General features: G+C 41.3%; 2 protein-coding genes across 3 annotated transcripts in view; one reads left to right on the top strand and one right to left on the bottom strand.

The window, feature by feature from the left end:
- PITPNC1 (phosphatidylinositol transfer protein cytoplasmic 1) overlaps nucleotides 1-9,702 on the bottom strand; it is a 76,945-nt gene extending 67,243 nt beyond the window's left edge. For both annotated transcript variants that reach the window (XM_056505743.1, XM_056505742.1), the window contains exon 1: nucleotides 9,024-9,702. The gene's annotated coding sequence lies outside the window, so the exon portion shown is untranslated. The remainder of the gene's footprint in view (nucleotides 1-9,023) is intronic.
- Nucleotides 9,703-14,043: 4,341 nt separating this feature from the next.
- Nucleotides 14,044-22,592, top strand: PSMD12 (proteasome 26S subunit, non-ATPase 12). The gene is made up of 11 exons (XM_056505736.1): nucleotides 14,044-14,243; nucleotides 16,232-16,291; nucleotides 16,484-16,612; nucleotides 17,677-17,784; nucleotides 18,531-18,635; nucleotides 19,073-19,222; nucleotides 19,401-19,535; nucleotides 20,082-20,194; nucleotides 20,531-20,705; nucleotides 21,215-21,292; nucleotides 22,144-22,592. Exons 1-11 carry the CDS (start codon nucleotides 14,136-14,138, stop codon nucleotides 22,351-22,353), a joined length of 1,371 nt encoding a protein of 456 aa, XP_056361711.1. The 5' UTR covers nucleotides 14,044-14,135; the 3' UTR covers nucleotides 22,354-22,592.
- Nucleotides 22,593-22,945: the final 353 nt, after the last annotated feature.

Raw genomic sequence — 22,945 nt, 5'->3', positions numbered from 1 at the left:
GGACTTCAGATTTACACCATGTAATTAAAATGGAATTTAAATTCTCAACATTTCTGTTCTAAAAATATGCTGTGTTTTATCACACATATTTGGTGAAATCTTGGTGTCTCTGACATCAGTGACAGCAATCATTGGTGGAAAAATCACTGAGTGGAAAGATATAAATCAGTTTTATATCAAGCCTATGGCATAAAAGAAGCAGGTAGGTTATTAAAGACTGTAATCAAGTATGTGTTTAATGTGCTTCATTTGGCTTATTGCAAGTCATTGTACAAATCATTTATTAAATGAAAATATTACTTAGAGGTCAGCTAATTTGCCCTTTCAAAGAAAACCTGACAAAATCAGAGAAGCAGATAGATAAATTTGTCGGACATCTCTCAGAAGTTAGGATTGTAGATACTGGGACCAATGTTCAAATGGACCTAACAAGTGAGACTATTTAAAAATGTCTATGTATGACCAGGAGAGATTCAAGCTTGACATGTGTCAGAACTTCAATAGAATTATCATTATCTTTACCTTTCTGGTAAAGACAATTTTTTGGTTCATGGTAGACTTTTCTATTTTGAGAACCTTTCAAGCAAGATGGTGCCACAAGCACAAAAGGTTATTTTTATAACTTTTATATAAAATGAGAGCAAAAACCTGAAAATATATTAAAAATGAGTTGTGTTTGTCATCAGTGACTGATTGTTAATCACGCACTTGAGCAACAATGTGTGTCACACTGGAGTGTCATTATCACACAATTATTTTGTCATGCATTGTAATAATATTTTTACAGAAAAAATCCTGAACACAGTCATTAATTGGTCAACATATTAAACCTAAGATGATATTTAGTGTGATGAAATGGAAAATAAGGCATTCTCAGCATGTTCACAGAAAACAATTCCCACAGAGCCTAAGTATTCCTAAATCACTTGGGCAAGAACTAATCTTAGAACAGACACGTAAAAACTCCTAAATAAAGACCATGATTTTTCTGGAGAGCATATGAACAAGTCTTTTACTAAATCTACAAACATTCATGTCCTGTGACTCACATGACTCCTTTAAATTAAGTGTGCTTTGAATTAAGTGTGTATGCAAGTTATGGATGTGCTGGAGCTTGGAGGGTGCACAGCAAAGCCAGCTTTGGAACTGCAAAAGTACAAAACCAACAGAACCCAAAATTGCTTCAGCATTTTCTAACCACAAACAAGAAAAAGATGAAAGATGCATTTTTTTTCCCCAAGAACCATTAAAATGTCATTCCTACAATTTAGCACCCTGCATTGTACTTTAGAAAATTAAAAATAACATTTTGATACATATCCAAGGATTCAAAATTGGCTGATCACTTATAAGCAAAATTGGAAAGAAATTATGAACTTAGAAGGAGATAAACAAGACTGAGCCCAGACTAAAAGCATTATGTATAAATACAGGTGAAGTTCAAGTCTGGTTTCTCCCACCTACAGACTGCAAATCCATCTGTTAACCCAACTTGAAATCTAAATTACCTTTTCCTCACTCCTTTTTAAACACAGTCAATAATCCTGGGGAGCACCTTTCTCCTTGCTTTTTAGATGCCTGCAGACATTGGGAATTGCACTTAAATACGTGCACAATATTCCTACAGAGAGTTCTTCAGGCTGCAGTGGATGGCTCTCACGGCAAATTTGCATGAGATGTCATTATTTGCTTTATTTTAGTATAAAGTCTCACAAAAGCTACTGCTGGTCATGATAGATACTCTAGGAACAGAAAAAGATAAAGATAAAGATAAGGAAAGTATAACTGTGAAAAAAACCCAACAAACCAGGTAATTTTCCATTAATAAGGATACAAAGGGTTATTCCTTACCCACAATGATTGAGAATATTCAAGGGTTTGCATGTGTGTGTTATCCATCCCCATCCTCAGAGTGTATAATGGTTGCTTGTGTGTTAGGCTGGACAGCCAAAATGGAAAGCCTGCGTGGATTTTAGCAACCACAACCAACTCGCTTCTATAAGAACAGCCTGAGGAACACATTTGTTAGCTCACAGTCACACAGAAGGATTTAGTGAATGAATCATTGTTATAAACTATGGCTTTTCCATTATCTGACTAGGCAGCCTTTTGTACCCAAGAACATGATCTCTAACAGATTATAACAATGTAAATGCCTATCAGACTAAAATGAATACTCATGAAGGAAAATATAATTTGTAACCTTTCCTAGTTAGTACAGAAATCTTTGTTTTCCTCTAATCTAAAGGACTTTAGAGACTTTAAGAGCTATTAACCGCCCAACTTTTTTATAACATATGCAGTCAAGCACCTTAAAATTGGTATAGTTATATTATTTCTAACTTTAAAAGTATGAAGAATGAAGAAATCAGACTGGACTATGGGAAAATGTATTTGACATATCAGAGCTATCGAACTTCAAGATGCTAATATAGACACCTACATTCATTATTAGGTACATAAGCAGAAGTTGTCAGAATTTCAAAAGTGCTGATCATTCGACATTAACATCAACTCTTACAAGAACTTCATGTTCTCAGCAAGACAAAGTTCACTCCAAAATTGAAAAAAAAAACCTAAACAGAAAACTAAGTTTTAAAAGCTAGTATTGACATTCTGTGTTTTTCTCTCCCTGTTCTTTTGTTCTTTTGTTTCCAAACCTACATTATGCTTCAAAACCGAACACAGCTCATGAAGGTCTTGATAGCATCAAGGCTCTGTAGAGTGCTTTAGGTAGAAAATGCCCTAAACCACCAACAGGCTGCATTTTCTTTTGTGGGAAATGCAAAACTGGGCCTGTACTTTGCTAACAAAGCCCTCAAATCCAATGTGCTGTATTACCTGATATATATATATATATGTATATGTACAGTGCACCTTGGAGAAAACAAGTGTTGACAAGGAAAGATGGGAAGACAGGACAAGGGAGATAAACAGAGATGGATGTCCAAGTCTGGTGTACCTTGGGTAACATCTAATCCTTTCCACTGAAAGATTTTTAAAATGATTTACACTGAAGTCTGCAGAGCAAAGATTGTGTTGTTTCTTTCACAGAGTTATACTGAAATGTGCAAACAGGAGTAAGGGAGAAAACTGCATGTTTTTGGATTTCTATTTGCAGTGGAAATCAGTGAAGGTTTGACATCTGCCTGCATTGCTGCTCTTTTACAGCTGACCACAACTAATGTAAGAAGGCCAAACCAAAGCAAGGTGCTTGTTTTCTCTCATGCTACAAACCAGCTCTCAGTTTCCTCTGTTCCCTCTTGCAACTAGACCGTGCAGCAAGAGAAAATTGAATAGGTATTCTTCCTTGGTGCTAATAGTTAACTTCTGATGCTTTCTCTCATAGGTTTTATCTGTTACAATGGTTCTTTCCAGGCCATAAGATTTAAGATGAATTTAAGGTCACATTGTAGTAGCAAACACCTTTTGAGGAGAGAAGACATGCCCACCCACCAAAGACCACATCCAACCCCTTTGCTGACAAGAGACATACACAAGAAATTCTTTTAAAGAGTAAAAAGATGCCTGGAATGGTGTAAAGTGGTTTTCTAGCTCAATAATTAACTCTCACTCCTCCTCAGACTAATGTGTCAGTGCCTCTACTGTATTAACTGCAAAAGGCAGGTGAGGCTGCTGATGTTCTCAGAAGGCATCTCCTGACAGAATGATTAATTACAGCAAAAGGTCCTTTATATTTCACAGAAATTCAGTATATTGTAAAGGAATTGGTATGAGATGCATTAGAGCTGTTGATAGCTTAAATTAAAATTGCACAATAAACCTTTGTTTTTCCTGGACCACCTTAGCTCAAAAATGCCAGATAAACGTTTTCTGCAGAGGTCATGGACATGACATAGTCCAACTATAATTAAAATCAAGAAATTAAAGTAATTAAAATAAATTAAATTTGATAAGATGACTTTAGCCTAAGTCTGTTTATAGCCCTCTTGCTGTTGTTCCAGACCAACATACTGCTTTTACAAGTGTTCCATACATCTATATATTCCTGAAAATATGTTCTGTGGCTATAGTTGGGAAATGAAGGAAATGGACACAGCTGACCATTATTTAATCTATCTGATTGCAGGATGAGTAGATGTAGCTTGCCCTGCAGCAAGCAGAGCACTGTACTTTAGGAAAAAATTATTTTACACTTTGTACCCTACTAAAGGCTTTGCTGTACTACTTACATATAGTTATGTCCAAATATTGTAACACCTGCTGACTCTCAGGGCATAACAACCCTTTCTCAAATGCTTTCAATGAGCTTTAAATCTGTCTGAATAAAACATGTTATAACATATACCATTTGTACACAGAATGGGAGACTATAAAATCTTTTAAAGAAGAAGCGTACACGAGATTCAGAGGATACAAACACTGTTTACACAGATGTTGTTGAAATAATTTTACATAAATAATCCACACTGGGGGAATTCATAATGTTTGAAACAAGAACTAAACAATGGATATTTTTATAATGCACCAAGGATAACACCTCTAAAATCAGAATTTGTTGATGCTGAAAGGACTTTTTGTTGAAAAACCATGATCTGCATTTACAGACATTTTGCAGGTCTCTGCTTGTTTGTATTCATGACGATACAGCTGATCCTCCACACCTCATGCAGGCGTCTCCCCACAGATCCAACTTGGCTTTTATTTAAAACACAGAGTGGCAGTGATTCCACTAGCCTCAGCAGAGATTATCTTGGTTGAAATAAAGAACAAAGGAAAGAAAATCCTGTCAGGACTTTAGGTACTGGCCATGCACGTAGTCGAAACTAACAGAAACCTTAATGGTCATCCTTGTTTCCAAGGAGAAAACCCCATGACTCCTGTAGTTTATTTGATGTTCAGCTTTCAAATTTACATTATCCAGCTTCACATCACTCTTAGCATTTTACAGCAGTAACAACTCAATTTGCAACAGAATCCAGCAAAAATGTCTTTCCATCTATTTCCCTAAAGAATAATCACTTTCGTCACAAATGAAGAATTTCGCTATACTTTGCCTCTTCCAGAAGAGTTCAGTACCACACTAACCTATCACATTTGGTATACATTTTCAGATAAAGGTATCTCTAAAGTACAAACCCATGTAATCCTTCCTGTGAAAAATTGTGGAATTCTGATTGCAATGAGCTCCAACCCTGAGAATTTTGGTATCTCTGCTCATTTCAATTGCTTGGTGTTCTTTTCACTTGCTTAGGAATGTGTTTTTTTAACTGATGGTATTTAAAACCCACAATGCAGCCTATTATAATATTCTCTCATATGATGTAACAAGCTATTTGTAAGAATGAACTAACATGTGAAAATGCAAGGGGAAAATAACCAAGCAGCAGGCTCATTTATTAATTGCAGCTGGAATGAAGACTGGTAACATATCCTATAGAATTACTGGAACAGATTTTACTCACTTTATATACTAATGCAAAGAAATGGCTTTTTCTAATTTATAAGGTCTCAATTTTAACTAGTGGATTGAATTTGCCAAAACTACCACAAATGAGGCAAAGAATGAATTGGCAATCATATTGGTTTTGTCTACCAACAGTTCCATCCTGACCTCACTTGCAAAGATCTTACAGCAGATGTTATTATTTTGCTTAGCAGTTAACATGGTGTTTCCTTTCTCAAATTATTTTAAAGCTGATCAGGCAGCTTGTGACTATGCACACGTAACAGACCTAAACAGCTGTCAAAAATTCAGATTACTGAGGAAGGCTCAACCTTGAGTAAGAGCTGTAGTGTGGTGCCACTGCACCTCAGCAAGGACTCTTGGAACAACCCATCTTTCCTGGTGCTTGTGAGCAAGCAACAAATATGCATTCCCAACTCCTGGATCCTGGCTCAAAATATACCACAACAGTTCAGTCTGTAGCAAGCAGAATTTCTTAGGAGATGTTTTCTTTGCAAGAAAGCATTTGGCCTCCAAGCAGACAGGTAGATAAACAAACCTCCTATAAATATTTGGGTATCTTATCTAATACGGGCATCAAGGAAAAAACGCCTCAGGAACAGGACCTGCAGTAGCTAATGAAGGAATTTCCTATCCACAACAGAGCCAGAAACTCTAAACCTGGAGACAGTGCTGCTGTTACACTGACATCTATCAGTTTTTCACTCTTCTCTAGAGATAAATTTAGGTCATAATAGTCAGCCAGAGCAGCACAAACTCCTACATGCTGCGTGCACAGGTATTTACATGCAAGGTCATGACTTCCAGTTACTTGCCTGGACATTACACAACACTTTACTGCACATTTTTTCACATTACACACAAAATCTGACTACAGAAGACTGGATACAGGTGCTTGGCTGACAGAACTAACACTTCATCTTCCTGCCTGTGCCAGAATATTTTCACAGGAATGATATGGAAACCACTCTGGTCTTGGTGGCAGCACCATAAATTAAGGACATAGTTCTTTCTCATTCATGCTGTGAGACTTCTATGGCAAGAAGAACTGGCAAGGCAATGCTAAAAAAAGAAAGCTGCTGAAGGAATTGCTTTTGGATGTATGTATAAAGTGAACAGGCTGAAAGGCAGAACATCCAAACAACAGAAAAAACAGAGTTTATTGAGGTCACGTAAGAAAAACAGCACGGAAAGGGAATCCATGCTGTTGCATAAGAAAGAACTGCATTTTTCCCACGCTTGTTGAGACAGGACCTCAAAAATTCTTGGGTGCTTAACTGGCAGTGGTGTCCATGTGGTTCAGGTACCCGAGTGCCACTGCACGTCCAGAGCCAAACATTCCAACCCTGTGGGAAATTGCAATTCCTGTGGAAAATGCCTTTCCCTCAAAGCCCACTGAACTTCAGAGTGACTTTGCACCCTGCAGAAGGCAATTTGGGCCTCTTTGAACCAAAATGCTCTTGGCTTTTGAAGGGTGAGCATTACCCTATGATGTTCTCCTGATGACTGCACAACGAAGCACCTTGTTCTATACAGATGGCAAAAAGTATCACTGTGTTGGTAGTTAATGTGCGAGTAAGTGTAAAAATAAGATAACACCACCTTCCTAACACTGTAAGAAATGTCACAAAGATGAACTATGATAAATACAGTGTGGAACTTCTTTAGTATGCAAATACTGTAAGAAAAATAAGATATTTGTTAATTTCAAAATTTTGTCCTGGTTAATTTTTTAGTTAATAATTGAATTGATGCTAAACATCAGACATGTTCTAGGTTCTTCATTCAGGCATCTCAGCTACAGTACTTGGATTAAATAATGGATGATTCAACAAAAGAGAAATGACAAAATCGAGTATCTTTACTAATTCTGTTAACATTCTAAAGAATAATTGACATCCAGCCTTGCCTTCTGCCTCATCATGAATCAACCATTTCTGTTTTGGAAGATTTTTAAACTTTTCTGCATCTGGAAATCTTGTTTAACAATAATGTTTCAAAATAAATTAGATCTGCTCCCTTCTGATGATGTAAAGAACTGTTATTAACTAAGTGTGGTAGTCTAAGGACATCAGGAACTGGCATGGATAAAATGTTGTCTACTTTAGGGTGATGCAATAAACAAAGAAAATTCTGTATTAAAAGAATAATGCCATCCAATATCACAGCACACGATATAACTTGGGTGGAAACACGCTAGAATTAAACCTATGTCTATGTAATTTCATGTATATGGTGGTTTTAGCTCCCGCTCCCAGAAGAAGGAATTTCCTGAGCAGCCTGAAGTAAATATTTGGCAGTTCCAATTCTGAGTTTCAGAGAACTGTTAATTTGCCAGGGCTGAAGATACGGACAAAACGACCATTGAGACGACTACTCTGTCACACACACCCGCGAGGACTTCTGCACACACTGCAAAAAAATAAAATTGTGCGGCAAACTCGTCTGGACGAAGCCAAAGAACAAATGTGTACATTAATTAGCGGATTAATGAGCGCTCCGCCCGGGACCCTCCGCCGGGACCCTCCGGCGGGGCCGTGGCACGACCGGAGCGGGTCCGTGGCGGGGCCGTGGCATGAGCGGAGCGGGGCCGTGAGGGGGCCGGAGCGGAGCCGGAGCGGAGCTGTGGCGGGGCCATGGCATGACCGGAGCGGGGCCGGAGCGGAGCCGGAGAGGGACCGTGACACGACCAGAGTGGGGTCGTGGAGGGGCCGCGGAGGGGCCGCGCCATGACCGGAGCGGGACCGTGGCGGGGCCGGAGCGGGGCGCCCCCTGGCGGCCTCGCCGCCGCCCGCGGGACCAGCGGAACTTTGCGCGCACCTCGGAGCAAAATGCGCTCTCCTCCGAGATGCCCAGTCGGCAGCAGAACTGGCGAAATAAGACAACCCCGAGGTTTTTTGTATTTGCAGGAGGCTAAACTATACAGCACTATCTCCTTTCCAAAAGCCATCAGGCCTTTGGGCACCTAATTGCGCCCACAAACACTTCATGAGCACCAGTAACTCCAGAGCACGTGTACTCCGTGTAGGTATTACTGTCTTAATTAAGACAGTGAGCAGGTGGGATATTTGCAGATAAATAAAAACATAATGTTCTAACACAGAGTTCAGAACACCGACAAAGAGCTGTTTGACTTTAATTACTTCTTTACATGACAACAAAGTTTTACTAATAAACCCTCACCTCTCTTCCCTACCTGTGCTGGAGTTTAAGGCCATGTTTATCTGCGAGGGTATTTTAAGCAAAGGCGAAGTATGTTTAGAATCTGGGTTTTGGACACTATCCTTTATCAGGTAGAAATTTCAGCACAAAGAATTCTTTGCAAATATGCATGAAATTTCTCTGAAAAGTCTGGTTGGAAAATCTTTATAAACAATATTTTGACGATACAATGCTTTTAATACACTTGAGTTACCTTCGCTCCTGCAAGATTCCTATATTTTCCAATGAAAACATTCCTCTCTAACCAGTCATCTCCGAATAAGTTCCTTACACGAAGAAAAAATATTCAGCAAAACAAATATAACCTTAATTCCCCTTGCAAGAGAACAGACTCGGTAAGGAACAGCCTCTCTGGTACGAGCGCGGATCTTACCTCTTCAACTGTCAGAGGCATACAGATCCGGTACTCCTTCATGAGCATATTCCTGCTGCTCAGTGCGGACCGGCGAACTGGGAGAAAAGTGGTGATTTCTGCACAGAGATCACGACGGAAACCAAACAAGGGGGGAAATAACCAAGCCTCTGTCTCTGTGCGCGCTTGACAATGTGTCCACAAGACAGTAATGCAACCATCCAGGAAGGCTGACCCAGCAAGAAGAGAAATCACCACAACCGCTTCTTTCTCCCAGTTCTTCCTCCTTCACACTGCGATCATGGGAATCTCACGGACGCTCGCACCGAGATACGCTACAAAGTCTCAAACCCCCACCGCTCTCGCCCCAGCCGAAGACATCCGTCGGAAGTGCATGGAAACGCCGGGCTCTCTCGCGGCTGTGTCAAGACATGCCTGGGGCGGCGAAAAGAACAAACGAGCCGAAAATGTGGCTTTCGCCCCCGCCGGCAGCACGTCGGGCGGCAGGAGAGACGCGATGCTGATTCCCAAGACAAAGGCTTTTTATAACGTTGCCTTCCCCGGCTGCCAAACGCGGCTCCCACCTCCCCGCCGCAACGCGGCTGCGGCCGCCGCGGCTCCCGCTGGGCTCGGGGGAGGGTACGGGGGGGCAGCGCGGCGCTCGGGCGGGCGGCCGCGGGTTCGCCGGCGCAGCCGCGGCCGGGGCTGCTCACGGGCGGGCGCGAAGCGGCTGCAGCGGCGGCGGCCCCGGCGGGGCTGGGCTGACATCAGCGGGGCGGCAGGAAGGAGGGAGGGGGCCGGCGGGGGGGCAGCGGCCGCCGCCGCTCGGGCGGGTTCAGCGGGGCCGGGCCGCGGGGCTCCGGGCAGCGCCCGCCCGCGCCTCCCGGCGAGGGGACACCGGCAGCGCTGAGTCCCAAGAATTCGCGGTTTCTGTTAATTGTGCCGTGAAGACGTCTCGGGTTTTGGAAGTTTATTACCCTACGTGTGACAAGGCACCTTGCGAAGCATTTTACACCCGGTGCAGGAGCAGCGAGCCCGCGAGCCTCGGGCTCGCACCCGCCTCCTTGGTACAAAGGGAAAGGAAAGGACAGCCTGCGCTCGTTGCGGACACACACAGGATGTGGAGGCCTCACCCATTTCCCTTCTCAGCCCTCCGCTATCAGCCAGCACACTTTGTAGCACAAATAAACCCCTTTTTTCATATGTTTTTTTTTTTTTTTTTTTACTTTCAAATGGCACGCAGAAAGTTCAGTGAAAAACTGCCTCCTTCCTAGCTGAACTGTAAAGCCAGAACCCTTTTTGGTCTTGCCCCCCCTCCCTTTAGTGAGGAATTTGTTAGTGAAATTGTTTTTTAATATGCTTGGGGGTTGTGTTTTTCAGAGAAATTTACTCTTCATTAAGTCACAACTTGAAATTCACAAGAACCCAATTCTAAAACTACATGGGAACACTGAACTGTTACACAACCTCAGCATGTCATGTTTAAAATGCTCATCCTGCTGCTTCTCCTGTGCTCCCAGTGACTATAAAGCCACTCACCAGATTGCAGAGAAGCACTGTAAGAGCAAAACACAAGGCACTAAACAGATCATGGTAAAATATACATCTGCATTTACATACCAGTTATTTGCAAAAAAAATAAAAGCAATGACATACCGTATTTAGGACAGTTAAACAGGAATTTAGGTCTACAATTAAATGTGTGTTTCATAACAAGAAAGAGCAAAAACCCCTCAGAATTTCATTGGTTCTGGATGCACATTTCAGAGCTGTGGATATAATTCTCAGCCCAGAGGACACAGTGCCATCTCCTGGAGCCAACAATGACTGTTTGCCAGCTCCTTTGCAATAATGGCACAATATTTCACATCCCTGCCTTCCCAGGGAAGAGCAAACACCTACACAAAGAAATAAAAAATCGGAGAGCTCTATTAACAGTCTGGATTTTCAACTGAGGTATGAACAATATGTTTAATGAGACTTCTGTCTCAAATCTGACACAGCCATTTATAAATAGGGAAACTGTGACTGTAATTCATAATGTTGGTACTGCATGTTCCTGGAATTCCAAGCAAAATAGCAAAACCAAGGCAATACCTTGTGATATGTCACTGCAGGAAGGGCATTGAGATGCTGGAGCGTGTCCAGAGAAGGGAATGGAGTGGGGAAGTCTGGAGCACCAGGGCTGGCTGAGGGAGCTGGAGCCTGGAGAAAAGGAGGCTCCAGGGGAAATCTTTTGACTCTCCACAACTCCCTGAGAGGAGGGGGCAGCCAGGGGGGATCAAGATCTGCTCCCAGGGAACAAGTGATGAGAGGAAATGGCCTCAAGCAATGCCAGGGGAGGTATAGATTGGATATTGTAAAAAATTTCCTCACAAGGTTGTGAAACATTGGAATATCCTGTCTAGGGAGGTAGTGGAATCACCATCCCCAAAAATGGTCAGAAAATGTTTGGCTGTGGCACCTGGGGGCATGGTTTAGTGGTGAACATAGTGGTGGTGCTGGACTAACAGTTGGACTTGATGAGCTTAAAAGTGTTTTCAACCATGATGATTTTGTGATTCTGTGGTATTACCCACAGATAAGAGAAAATCCAAATTCAGATCTAAAACATCCTTCAGTTTTAAGTGATTAAGTGGTTTCTTCCACTGGGAACAATATCTCTGATTTCTACTGAAATGCATTGTAAAAGAACCTGAACTTCTTGGCATAGGGCCTTGAATTTCAATAAAACCAGGAGAAAGATTTAAACTAGTTTGTCACCTATCACATGGTTTCAACATAAAGCAAACCTTACAGCTCTGTGTACATTAGCAAAGCAGATCTACAGAAAGTCAAATACAGAACCTGCTTAAAATGGAAACCATGACTAATTCCCATACCTGCAGCAAAACATTCTCCAGTCACCCCAAACCTCAAGTCTGATTGCAATGGGGAAAGCAGTGGCCCCAAGGATATCCCTTACAACTCCCCAATGGCAATGCCCAGACTCTTTCCAAAGCACACTCCCCAAATGCTTCCCAGGGGACATGCTGAGACAGAAAACTTCCAGCTCCCACGAGCCATGCAGTGCCTGCCAAGCATGCCTGCCTCAGCTCTGGGTTTTGGTTTCCATGAATTGGCAGAAATTTTTACTCTTACCTCTGCAACATGCTCTCCATGCTGTGTTGTAAAAATGAGACATTTTCATTTTTGACCTGGGGGGAAAAAGCCCATATGTTAAATTATGCTGAGTATGAACTCCAGATGGACTTGAGTCAGCAAAATGTCACTTCAGAGTAAGAGACAGTAAGAGCCAAGCTATTTCTTTGGGTGTTTCACTTAGGACTTTTGAATAAGAATTTAGTTTCTTTTTTAGCCACTCAGGGATTTTATATTGGAGGCAACAGCTGTCTCCTCATTTCCCAGTGTACCCATACAGGTAAAGGAAAACAACAGTTGCAGAAGGCATTTATTCTCTTTCTCTTTCACTCACATGTCTGAACCAAATTACTGTGTATAGGACTATGTTCAATTAGATTAGCATGTGACTTTTGACCTCCTTGGAAGCCATAACTCCCAATCCATCACCTCTAAAAACATACTAATATTACCATGAACTAAAAGAATGAAATTGTAAAAATAAAAGATCTGTAAAAATTTGTAAATGGCCAGACTTGAGGAAGAACATCTGATACACTCTGTGTGATACGTGCATGTATTATCAGTTCTTGAGTCAACTGAAATTAAGTAAAAATGATTAAGATTAATGGATACATTCTGTCAGCAGACTTTTCAAATAAGTTTGTGTTCAAACAGAAAGTGATTCAAAGTCCGTGGTATGTGCTGTGCTAATTGGAAGGCATGTTTTAGACACAGTTGCAAAATACAGTATTGGAGCTCTGAATTCACATAGTTGAATTACTCTGAATTTACACCAGTGCAGCAGATGTAGGATCTCAGTCTTAATTCTGTCAATAAAAGATTTAAACCAGTTATCTCAAATACCCCTTTGCCACGTTAACATGTTGGTCTGTGTACAGTATGGTCTGAAAGTAACACAAAATGTAATTTCATACTAATTTCTTTCTGGAAATCCTAAATAACATCTAAAGATTCCCATGGCAGGTGGTTGGAACTAGGTGATCCTAAAGTCCCTTCCAACCTAAATCATTCTGTGATTCTGTTTCAGGGTGTTCCCTGAGTATTTGAGATGTTTGCTTGCACACACGAGGGAGTTTTTCTGAATTTCTCCAGTGAATGAAACTTCTGTAGTGTACGAAATTTTGTTGGGAGATGATGGCAACCTGCATGCAAGGCATTGCACCAACATCCACAACTTACCAAACACATTGACGGTGCAACACTGTCTAGATCAGGATTCTCGTGCTCTTAAAAACCATGGTGTGTCCGACCTTCCCTCACCTGTCCAACAAGGCTAAGCGATTTAAAGACTCAAGGCTGGAATGAGATACAGTGAAATCACCAAGGTGAAATCAGCAGCTACAGAACCCAGAGTGCTCCACTGTGGCAACACATGACGTGTCCACACGGCCAGGCTGTCCTCAAATGGGAAAACAACACAAACCCACCATCCTCCTGTCTCATCACCCCCAGCTCCGAGCAATACCGGGGCTGTGACAACAGGGGCACACTGGGGACCGTAACTGAACTCCGGGAGATGTCACTGGGGGATGTCACTGGGAGATGTCACCGCCACATCTGGCACCAACTCACAGCTGCCCTTCCTGGGTGCCGGGGAGTCCCCCGGCCAGACTGAGGCTCAGAGATGCGGATTGAGGGGCAGATCCATTCAGAGGGGCAGAGCGTGGCGCGGATCCCCTCAAAGGGGTGTGGGCGGGGCGGGTCCCCTCAGAGGAACGGGTAGAGGGGCAGATCTCCTCAGAGGGGAGGACTGAGGGGCACACTCCCTCAGAAGGGCGGATCGCGGTCCCGGTCCCCTCAGAGGGGCCGTGGGCGGGGCGGGTCCCCTCAGAGGTGGCCCCGCCCTCCGTGGGTCCTTAGGCGGCCGGGGGTAGCGTCGGCAGTGCCTGTTTGCTGCGGCGCGGGGCCCTTCGGCCGGGCTGCCCCCGGCGCGCCTGCGCGCGGGCCCGGCCGGTTCCGGTGAGCGCTGAGGCGGCGGAGCGGGCGGACATGGCGGAGGGCGGCGCGGAGCGGGCCGATGGCCGCATCGTCAAAATGGAGGTGGATTACAGCGCGACCGTGGACCAGAGGCTGCCCGAGTGCGAGCGGCTGGCGCAGGTGAGGCGGGAGAGAAGCCTGGCGGGGTGGACGGGCTGAGTCATGGCGCGCTAGGCCGCGCGTGGAGGCGGCGCGGAGCGATCCTGCCCCACGATGCGGTGTTGAGGGGTCCGGCCGCGGCTCTCCGAGCCGTGCTAGGGAAGGGAAGGACTGAGCGGCTCCGCCGCTTCAGGGCTGGTGTGGAAGAGTGGGCAGGAGGGAGGTTGGTGGCCGACCACTGAAAGTGCTCTCCAAGCAGTGGTCACGGCCCCAACCCTGCCAGAGCTCGTGGAGTGTTCGGATAACGCTCTCAGATACGTGGATTCTTAGGGATGTTCTGTGCAGAACTGAGGCCAAGAGATGGACTCGATGGTCCTTGTGGGTTCCGTCTAGCTCAGCCTATTCTGTGATTTTGAGACGGGACGAGGTTTCGGGGCGCAGCCTCGCGGGTGAGGGAACCAGTGGGCCCCAGTCCAGCACAAGGCCCATGGCGCTTTCCTGCTGGCCTTGCAACGCGGAGTTGCTTGTTCATCCCGGGGCTCTGTGTGCCAGAGCTGCCTTGGTGTAACAGGTCCCAGGTCGAGTTGGACAAGCAGCACTGGGCATCCTTTAACTCGGTTCCATGCGAGCCCCAGGGATCTGGAATGGAGGGACAGAGCCAGGACGGGCTCTAGGGCTGTCTCTGCCTCCTCTGGCTCTGTAAACAACGTCTGTGCACACGCCCTGTGACCGCAGGATGTGTTCCACATGGGGTCAGAGTGCTGGAGCATCGGTGTTTTATAAAAAAGTTCTTCTGTGGCCTGGAGATTCTTGTGCATCTCACATCTCAGAAAAGCCAGAACCATAGACTCGCAGAATGGTTTGGGCTGAAAGAGGCGTTAAGGTCATGTCATTCCACCCCCTGCCGTAGCCAGGGACGCCTTTCACTAGTCCAGATTGGTCTTGAACACTTCCAGGGATGGGGCAGCCACAGGTTCGTTTTTTGTCTCAATAGGATGGCATCTGACTCTTTCCATGCTGCAAATGCTCTGCTTGATCCACACGTCTCATTGTGAAAGACACACATGTTGAACAGTTCTGAAGGCAGTAGCCTTAAAATAAATAAATTGCATGTTAGATTATTTTAAGACTGTTGTATGAAGAGCAGGCTCAGGGATTTTTATCCCACAAGCACAGCTCTGCAAAGAAATGGACACTATGGCCGTGTTTCATTCTGCAAAACATATGAACTCTGTGGCAGTGAGAGCACATCCCTGACAAACCATTGTATGTAGTCTAAAATATTTCAGCTGGGATGTTTTAGAAACAAATTTAATTTTCTTCGGTTTGTTATTAATTTTCTAACCATTTCTAGTTTCTAAGCATATTTTGCAGTCCCACCATTGCCATGGGCTGTTACAAACTCACCCATATTAACTTTTTTTTTTTTTTACTAGATATTTGGTAGGATTTGCAACTGAGGACTAAAAGTACATTGTAGTATCTTACACTCCTCTAAACAAAGGCAAATATAGTTCTCAAAACAGAACTATTATAATTCCATGCTTAAGCATGTAAAGCTTGTAGTTAATGCTTTGTATAATACACTGTAATTAAGATATGAATATGGGTGAAAGTAATAGGAGAAGAATTTTTTTGGCCAAGGTATTTAATTGCATATCTGATCTCACTAAAACTCTGTTTTGGCCAGAGAAGAAATGAGTCTTCATGCAGCTCAGCAAATGTGAGCTCACCGAACCTGTCTGAAACTTGCCAGGTTTCTCTTCCAAGGCAGACTACTTAGAGCATGTGTTGTGTGTAAATGAAACTAGTACCTCTCCAGTTTTATCTCTGTGTAGAGCCATGTATTTAAAGTAAGTGCTATGCATATATTTTTTAAGGAAAAAAATATTAAAAATGAGTGTATAGGCTGGTCTGTGTTTTTATTTATGTGGGAATTTGAGCTACTCCCAGTTTAAACTGAATTGTGTTCTTAACTCATGGAGATAATTGTTTGCCTGTCTTATTAGGAAGGAAGATTGCAAGAAGTCATTGAAAACCTTCTCTCCCTGGAAAAACAAACACGGACGGTGAGTAGTGCGTGGTGATGCTGGGATGTGCTACACACCTCCTCTTCCACTGGGTTAAAGTGAAGGGACTCAGAGTGTCATCTTTCTTTTAAAAGTAAATCAGTGAGACCAGACACAATGATTTTTTTCCCTTTGTGTTGGAAGGCTGCAGGTTGTTTATCCCTTCTCTGACATGCTCTTGGTTTGTCGCAGGCTTCTGACATGGTCTCCACATCCCGAATCTTGGTTGCCATAGTGAAAATGTGTTACGAAGCTAAAGACTGGGATGCTCTTAATGAAAATATTATTCTTCTATCAAAGAGAAGAAGTCAGTTAAAACAGGTGAATTTAATTCTTTGAAACAAAAAATCAAACTGTATTTTGGAGTTCTGTTATGTATCTGGTTCCCCCATGTGTGGGGACTTTCTGTGTAAAGATGGTGGTTCATCTTTGCACTCTGCAAAAAAAGTGTGGAAGAATATTGTAGACATATTCCTTATTCATGTTCAGATGTATGTTAAACAGAGTTACTGTGTTTTATTGTGCTTATATGAAATGTGTGCTTTGCATGCTTGCTTTTGAAACTGGCATACTTTGGCAAAAAGCACTTGTGTTTAAGTAAGAGCGAAGTCCATTGCGCTCTGTGTGTTCAGTGTGACCAACAGGTAATTTTAATGGCATTATTGCTTTAGGAAGGAAAAGGTTACCTATTGTTTAGTGCAGAATCATCACTAGTGTGTGTAAATGTAGGAGTACAGTTTAGACCTGCACAGACTGTACCTGAATGAATGCGTGGATCATTCCAGCTGAATTTTGAGGAACTTCTTGTGGAAGAAATTTCTAGAAGTTTCACTTCTGGGCTTTTTGTAGTAGTAGGTATTTTAATAATAATTTTACCAGCTTTGTCAGTATTGTTACCAGAAGTACGCATTCCCATACCTGTACTTGCTACTGAAAGAAGAAATCCTCCCTCTTCCCTTCCTGAGGAATCTACAGCTGTTCTAAGGAGAGAGGGTAGTGCACACAGTTAAGAGCGGGTACAGGTCTCTTCAGCCATGCAGATCTTAGGGCAAGCAGAGAAGTTCTACCAGTCCATGTGAATCCTGTGGATTTGGCAGAAGGGGAGTTACTTTTCAGGATAGAACTGCATGGTATGGATTATTTGCAACTTTAAAACTTAGATGAAAGAAATGACGGAACAGCATCATGTTTGCCTTATAGCACCAGTCTGTAGCATCATTGTGCACATCTTTAGGAATCAAAGAGAGGAGATGTGGCTTTTTGCTGAAATGAGTCTCTTTAATGTGATGTGAAATTATTTATTGCTTACCTCTGAGTGTTACAGCTTGAATTCAATATGGAAATCTAAAACCATGGTATGTTTTTCCCCTCTGTTTTCATACTAGGCAGTTGCTAAAATGGTCCAGCAGTGCTGCACTTACGTTGAAGAAATTACAGACTTACCAGTCAAACTGCGCTTAATCGACACGTTGCGTATGGTCACAGAAGGAAAAGTAAGGTTTTAATTTAAGACTAAGTGTCTAAAAGGTAGAATAAAAGTGTTTGCCTTCTTTAAAAGCATAGTTTCTTGGCATTATTTTTTTTAATCCTATGCAAGTAAGACTAATACCAATTTTTAAATTACCCTGAGAAGCCTCGTAGTTTATTTCCTTCCAAAAGACTGCAGATATTTTACATAGTTAAATCATATGCTGAATTATTGGTTGTGTTCCTATGATGTAGGTATCTGGTTGTGTTACTAATACAGTTGTGTAATTAATACATTTCAAAATTCTAAAATGCCATTTCCTTTTCACTTTTTAAAATGTTATGTATTTGAGTTTGTTAGGGAAATGGGCAGGTTTAATTTAATTTCTCCTGCACTTAGCAAAGTATTACATATAGTTATGATAACCAGAAGGTAATACCGAGTGAGTTACTTATATTGCATTCCTTCTGCTTTAAGAAAAGAAAGAATTCTGAGTTAGGCAAATTTGGTCAATGTTATGACTTCTGTTAGTTTGAATTATTAGTAATCAAGTCTTGTTGATTAATGGCTGGTCAAAAGTGTCAGTTATCCATTGTATTTCATCAGTATATATTGTGGGCAGTGCCAGTGTTGTGGATGGATACACAACAAATGAAGTGGTTGTAGCGCTTGATGACAGCATCAAGTGTATTTCCCAGTGGAGTTGCAGTCTCAGAGTTTGCACTCCTCTTTAGAAAATTCCAATGTTTAAATTCTTCCTTCTGCCCTCAGATCTATGTGGAAATCGAACGTGCTCGCCTGACAAAGACACTTGCAACAATAAAGGAGCAGAACGGGGAGGTGAAAGAGGCTGCCTCGATTCTGCAGGAGTTGCAGGTAACGCCTTGGAACTCAGAATTGCATCAGCAATAGCAGTTAATTCTGACTGTTCTGAGAGTGTTTAGAAACTGAATTAAGTATGTTTGCAGAAATGGCTGGAATGAGATGGACTGTTACTGGTGAAAGTGCAGTTCAGCTTTAACTGCTTTTGGTAATCTCATAATTGGGTTACGTAGAATATTTTCCACTTGGAAAATAGATTTCAGTTCTCTACCTAGTGCACTGAGTTTAGTGTTGGTGGATTCTTTGGTGTAAGTGGGAGTGATAATTAAAATAGAATAACCTTTGTTCCATTTTCACTTGCTCTGTAATAGCTTTTCTTCTGCTGATTTGTTTGTGGTGTGTTCCCCCTCCAGACAGCCTCCCACTCTTCTGGCATAGTTAAGCCTTCACTTGTTTCAGCTTTGACGACATTAGTTACAATTTCATTTCAGGTGGAAACCTACGGTTCAATGGAAAAGAAAGAACGTGTAGAATTTATCTTGGAGCAGATGAGACTCTGTCTAGCTGTAAAAGATTATATTCGGACTCAAATTATCAGCAAAAAAATTAATACAAAATTCTTTCAAGAAGAAAACACAGAAGTAAGTAATTGGAGGATTTCTCATTCTTTTCTCCCTCCCCCCATCCAAATTTTAATTTGACTTTCCTCTCTTTAGGTACAAGTGTATTAATTTAAATTCTTCTCTTTTCTGGGGTTCAGCTGAATTTCATTTACCTCTCATAGAGCTGTGTTAATTTGACTTTTTGATACTGTTTCAGAAACTAAAGTTGAAATACTACAACTTAATGATCCAGCTGGATCAGCATGAAGGCTCCTACCTCTCCATCTGTAAGCACTACAGAGCCATTTATGACACTCCCTGTATCCAGGCTGAAAGTGAAAAGTGGCAACAGGTAAACAAACTTTCCATACAAAATGTCTGTATTTCCATGTGGCAAATACCCATTTCTTACCACATCAGTGTACAGTGGATGAAATAGCTCATCAGTCTGTTTTTATTTAAATGGCTGTATTAACAAATTGGTTAGTTGAAAACAGATATGATAGAGTTGATTTCAAAAGAATGTTTATAACCAACATCTTCATTATATTACCTTTGAAATTGAGTATGTCTCAACTGTTTCATACAAGTGTAAAGATTACAAACAGCTGTGCAAGTGTGGTCTCAGTGGTGCTGTTGTGTGTGCAGTACAGAAGTCTTTCATGTTTGAAAACTTTTTTTTTCTTCATGTGTTTATTTGAAATACTAGAATTTTGGTTCATCTATGTCAATTTAAAAGTACCACAGTTCATTTCAGAAAGATGACATTAATTTTACCCTAATTTCTTAATACACGGAGCTTAAATCTTTTACATTCTAAACTCTAAGCTCTGTAACAGTTTTGGCAGTTCCTCTGTTTAATTATAGGAGAAAAACCACACTCTTTCCTCTTAAACAGGCACTGAAGAGCGTTGTTCTTTATGTTATTCTTTCACCTTATGACAATGAACAGTCTGATTTGGTGCACAGAATTAGTAGTGACAAAAAGCTAGAAGAAATCCCCAAGTATAAGTAAGTATCCTTTCTAATAACCAGTTCTTAGATTAATAAGTGTCTCTCCCTAACAGTGCAAGTAAATTTCTTTATGCTGAGTCTGAGTCTGCTGTAAGCAACTCTGAATTTAATGCTGTATTAAGAATACTGCAAAAATGCCGTGGTTGTTCTATGTGAAAATAAATGTCTCTTGTAAGAGAGAGATCTTTGTTAGAAAAACAGTCTGACATGAGCTGCCTCCATTATTTATGGTAATAAGAATAAAGCATTTAAAATTATGCCTTTGATCTATTTAAAGTATGAACCAGGCCTTATTAATTCAGGATTGTAATCCAACTGTACTAAACCATTTAGAGACCTCCTAAAACTATTTACCACCATGGAGCTGATGAGGTGGAGTGCCCTAGTTGAAGAATATGGGAAGGAGTTGAGAGAAGGATCCCTTGACAGTCCTGCAACAGATGTTTTTGGCTATACAGAGGAAGGTGAAAAGAGATGGAAAGATTTAAAGAACAGAGTTGTGGAACATGTAAGTATCAATGTAAACAGTAGCTGTTTACTCAGTGCCTCAGCTAAAAATGCTTTTTGCTTGCTGGTTTTAATCACAAAGAAGACAAAAAAGTAGCTAATAAAGAAGTAGGTAAGGTGTCTTTTCTGTTGTGTTGTATGTCAAGATTTTATTTGCTTGTATATCTTTATTTCATGTTTATATTTGGCATAGTTGCCACCAGAAAGAGCATATTGCACTCAAATCAGATTCAACATTCATGTTTCAATAAAACATAAATCTGAAAGTCTTGCTTTGTATTAAATTCCTAATTGGTTGATTTATTTTCATAATAATTTATCCTGTAGAGACTTTTATACCTTCTACCAGCAAAAGAGCTGTTTATTCACAGCCCCACATGTCCCCCATGCTGGACTGCCATTAGAACACTACATTTCCTAATCTGTTTTTAACATGGACTTTTATATTTTTGCAGCCTGCTTCAATTATTTTTTGCACATAACCCTCTACTCTGAACACTTTTATTCCAGAATATTAGAATAATGGCTAAATATTATACCAGAATTACAATGAAGAGAATGGCACAACTCCTGGATCTGTCTGTTGATGTAAGTCTTGCTTTGCTTATCCTTCTTTCATGAGGGGAGTGTGTTTGTGGCAGAGATGTGAGTATTCAGCAGAGTAATGTTCTTGTTTGATTTAATTTTCTGCCTTTATGGGAGTTAGAAAACTGTTCATTAAACCTTAAACTCAGTTTCATGATGGACATGCCCATAAGGCAGAAGCTGCTTTTAGAAGTTCATTTCTGTTCAAGGCCTTTTGTAAATGTTGGAGCTTCTTGTCTGGTGTTTCAGTGTTAAAAAGTTCTTGTCAATGAGTGATGAAAACCAACTGAAAGGAGGGTCCTTCACCTGTAAATGTCTCTGTTCATAGGTGGTGGCACTTTGGGAGCATGGGGTGGAGGGGTCTTCTGCCACCCCCTTTGTGTTTTCAAGAGCTTTCCAAATAGAATAACACATCCTGGTATTTTGAGTGTTACCCTTCTCATGGAATCTGCTTTTCCCACAAACTCAGAAATAACCTTTTTTGACAGTGGTCAGTAATTCACTGGGATTTTCCCAAGCCTTGCTTGCCATACAACTTGCTGTGGTATCTGTGTAGCCAAGTACTCCAAAGTGTAAAAGTCTTTTTGGGTTGTATATTAATCTTTAATTTCATGAAAGAGAAACAGATATAGGTCAATTAAAAACAATTTTTTCATAGCTTGTGCTAGTACCTTGCATCGCCAGCATGTGTAATATTAAAGTATCCTGCATTTTTAAAAGCACAATATTGTTGCAGCTGTACTTGTGTGTAAAGAAAATCTTGTTCCTGGTGCTTTCATGCTGTTGGGAGGAATTTTGGTGCTTTGTAGGCAAAAATGAAAATTTTCTTGACTTAGTGCTGTTTGTCTTTACAGGAATCGGAGGAGTTCTTGTCTAACCTAGTAGTTAATAAAACCATCTTTGCTAAAGTAGACAGGCTGGCAGGAATTATCAATTTCCAGAGGCCTAAGGACCCAAACAATATACTCAATGACTGGTCTCACAAGCTCAACTCCCTCATGGCCCTAGTTAACAAAACCACACATCTCATTGCCAAAGAAGAGATGATCCATAACCTGCAGTAAGGTGCCTCAATAATCTCAGTGCTTTTAAAGAAGGCATTAAATCTTCATAATAGAGACTATTATTACAAGTGTGTATATGGTTTGTTTTCTCCCTGTCAAGCCTTCCTGGTCTAAAATTTAGAACATAATTCTGAAATTCCTGTTGACAATTAAGTTCCCTTGATTATTCATTCAGTTGTTAAATGTTTTTGCTACAATTGGTGAAAGAACAGAATAAAACTGTATTGCCTGTATAATAATAGTCTTGTGATTTCTTTTTTTCAATGTATACCCTTATCTGTTCAACATCTGTGGTTATTTCATTACAGGACTATTTTTGAGGCTGTGATTGGGAGGATATACTGTAAATAATAAAATCCTAGGGTTTCACAAAGAGGTAACTTAAAATGATAATAGTGTAAAGTTATGTCAAGACACTCTTTAAACAAAATTCTGGATGTTTATTCTTAAGAATAATGCTATTTCTTATGATTGATGGTACAGTTAGAATTTGTTAATTAATTCTGAAGTGCCAGAGCAATCAATACATGAGTAAGTACCTAAACCTATGTCTGCTTGGTGCAAGTCTCTCATTTTGGCTGCTTTGTTACAG

The sequence above is a fragment of the Oenanthe melanoleuca genome, chromosome 18 (genome assembly GCF_029582105.1).
Source record: "Oenanthe melanoleuca isolate GR-GAL-2019-014 chromosome 18, OMel1.0, whole genome shotgun sequence".
In the NCBI taxonomy this organism is placed as follows: Eukaryota; Metazoa; Chordata; class Aves; order Passeriformes; family Muscicapidae; genus Oenanthe; species Oenanthe melanoleuca.
The sequence above is the reverse complement of the archived record's forward strand: the minus strand, read 5'-3'. Positions and strand labels throughout refer to the sequence as shown.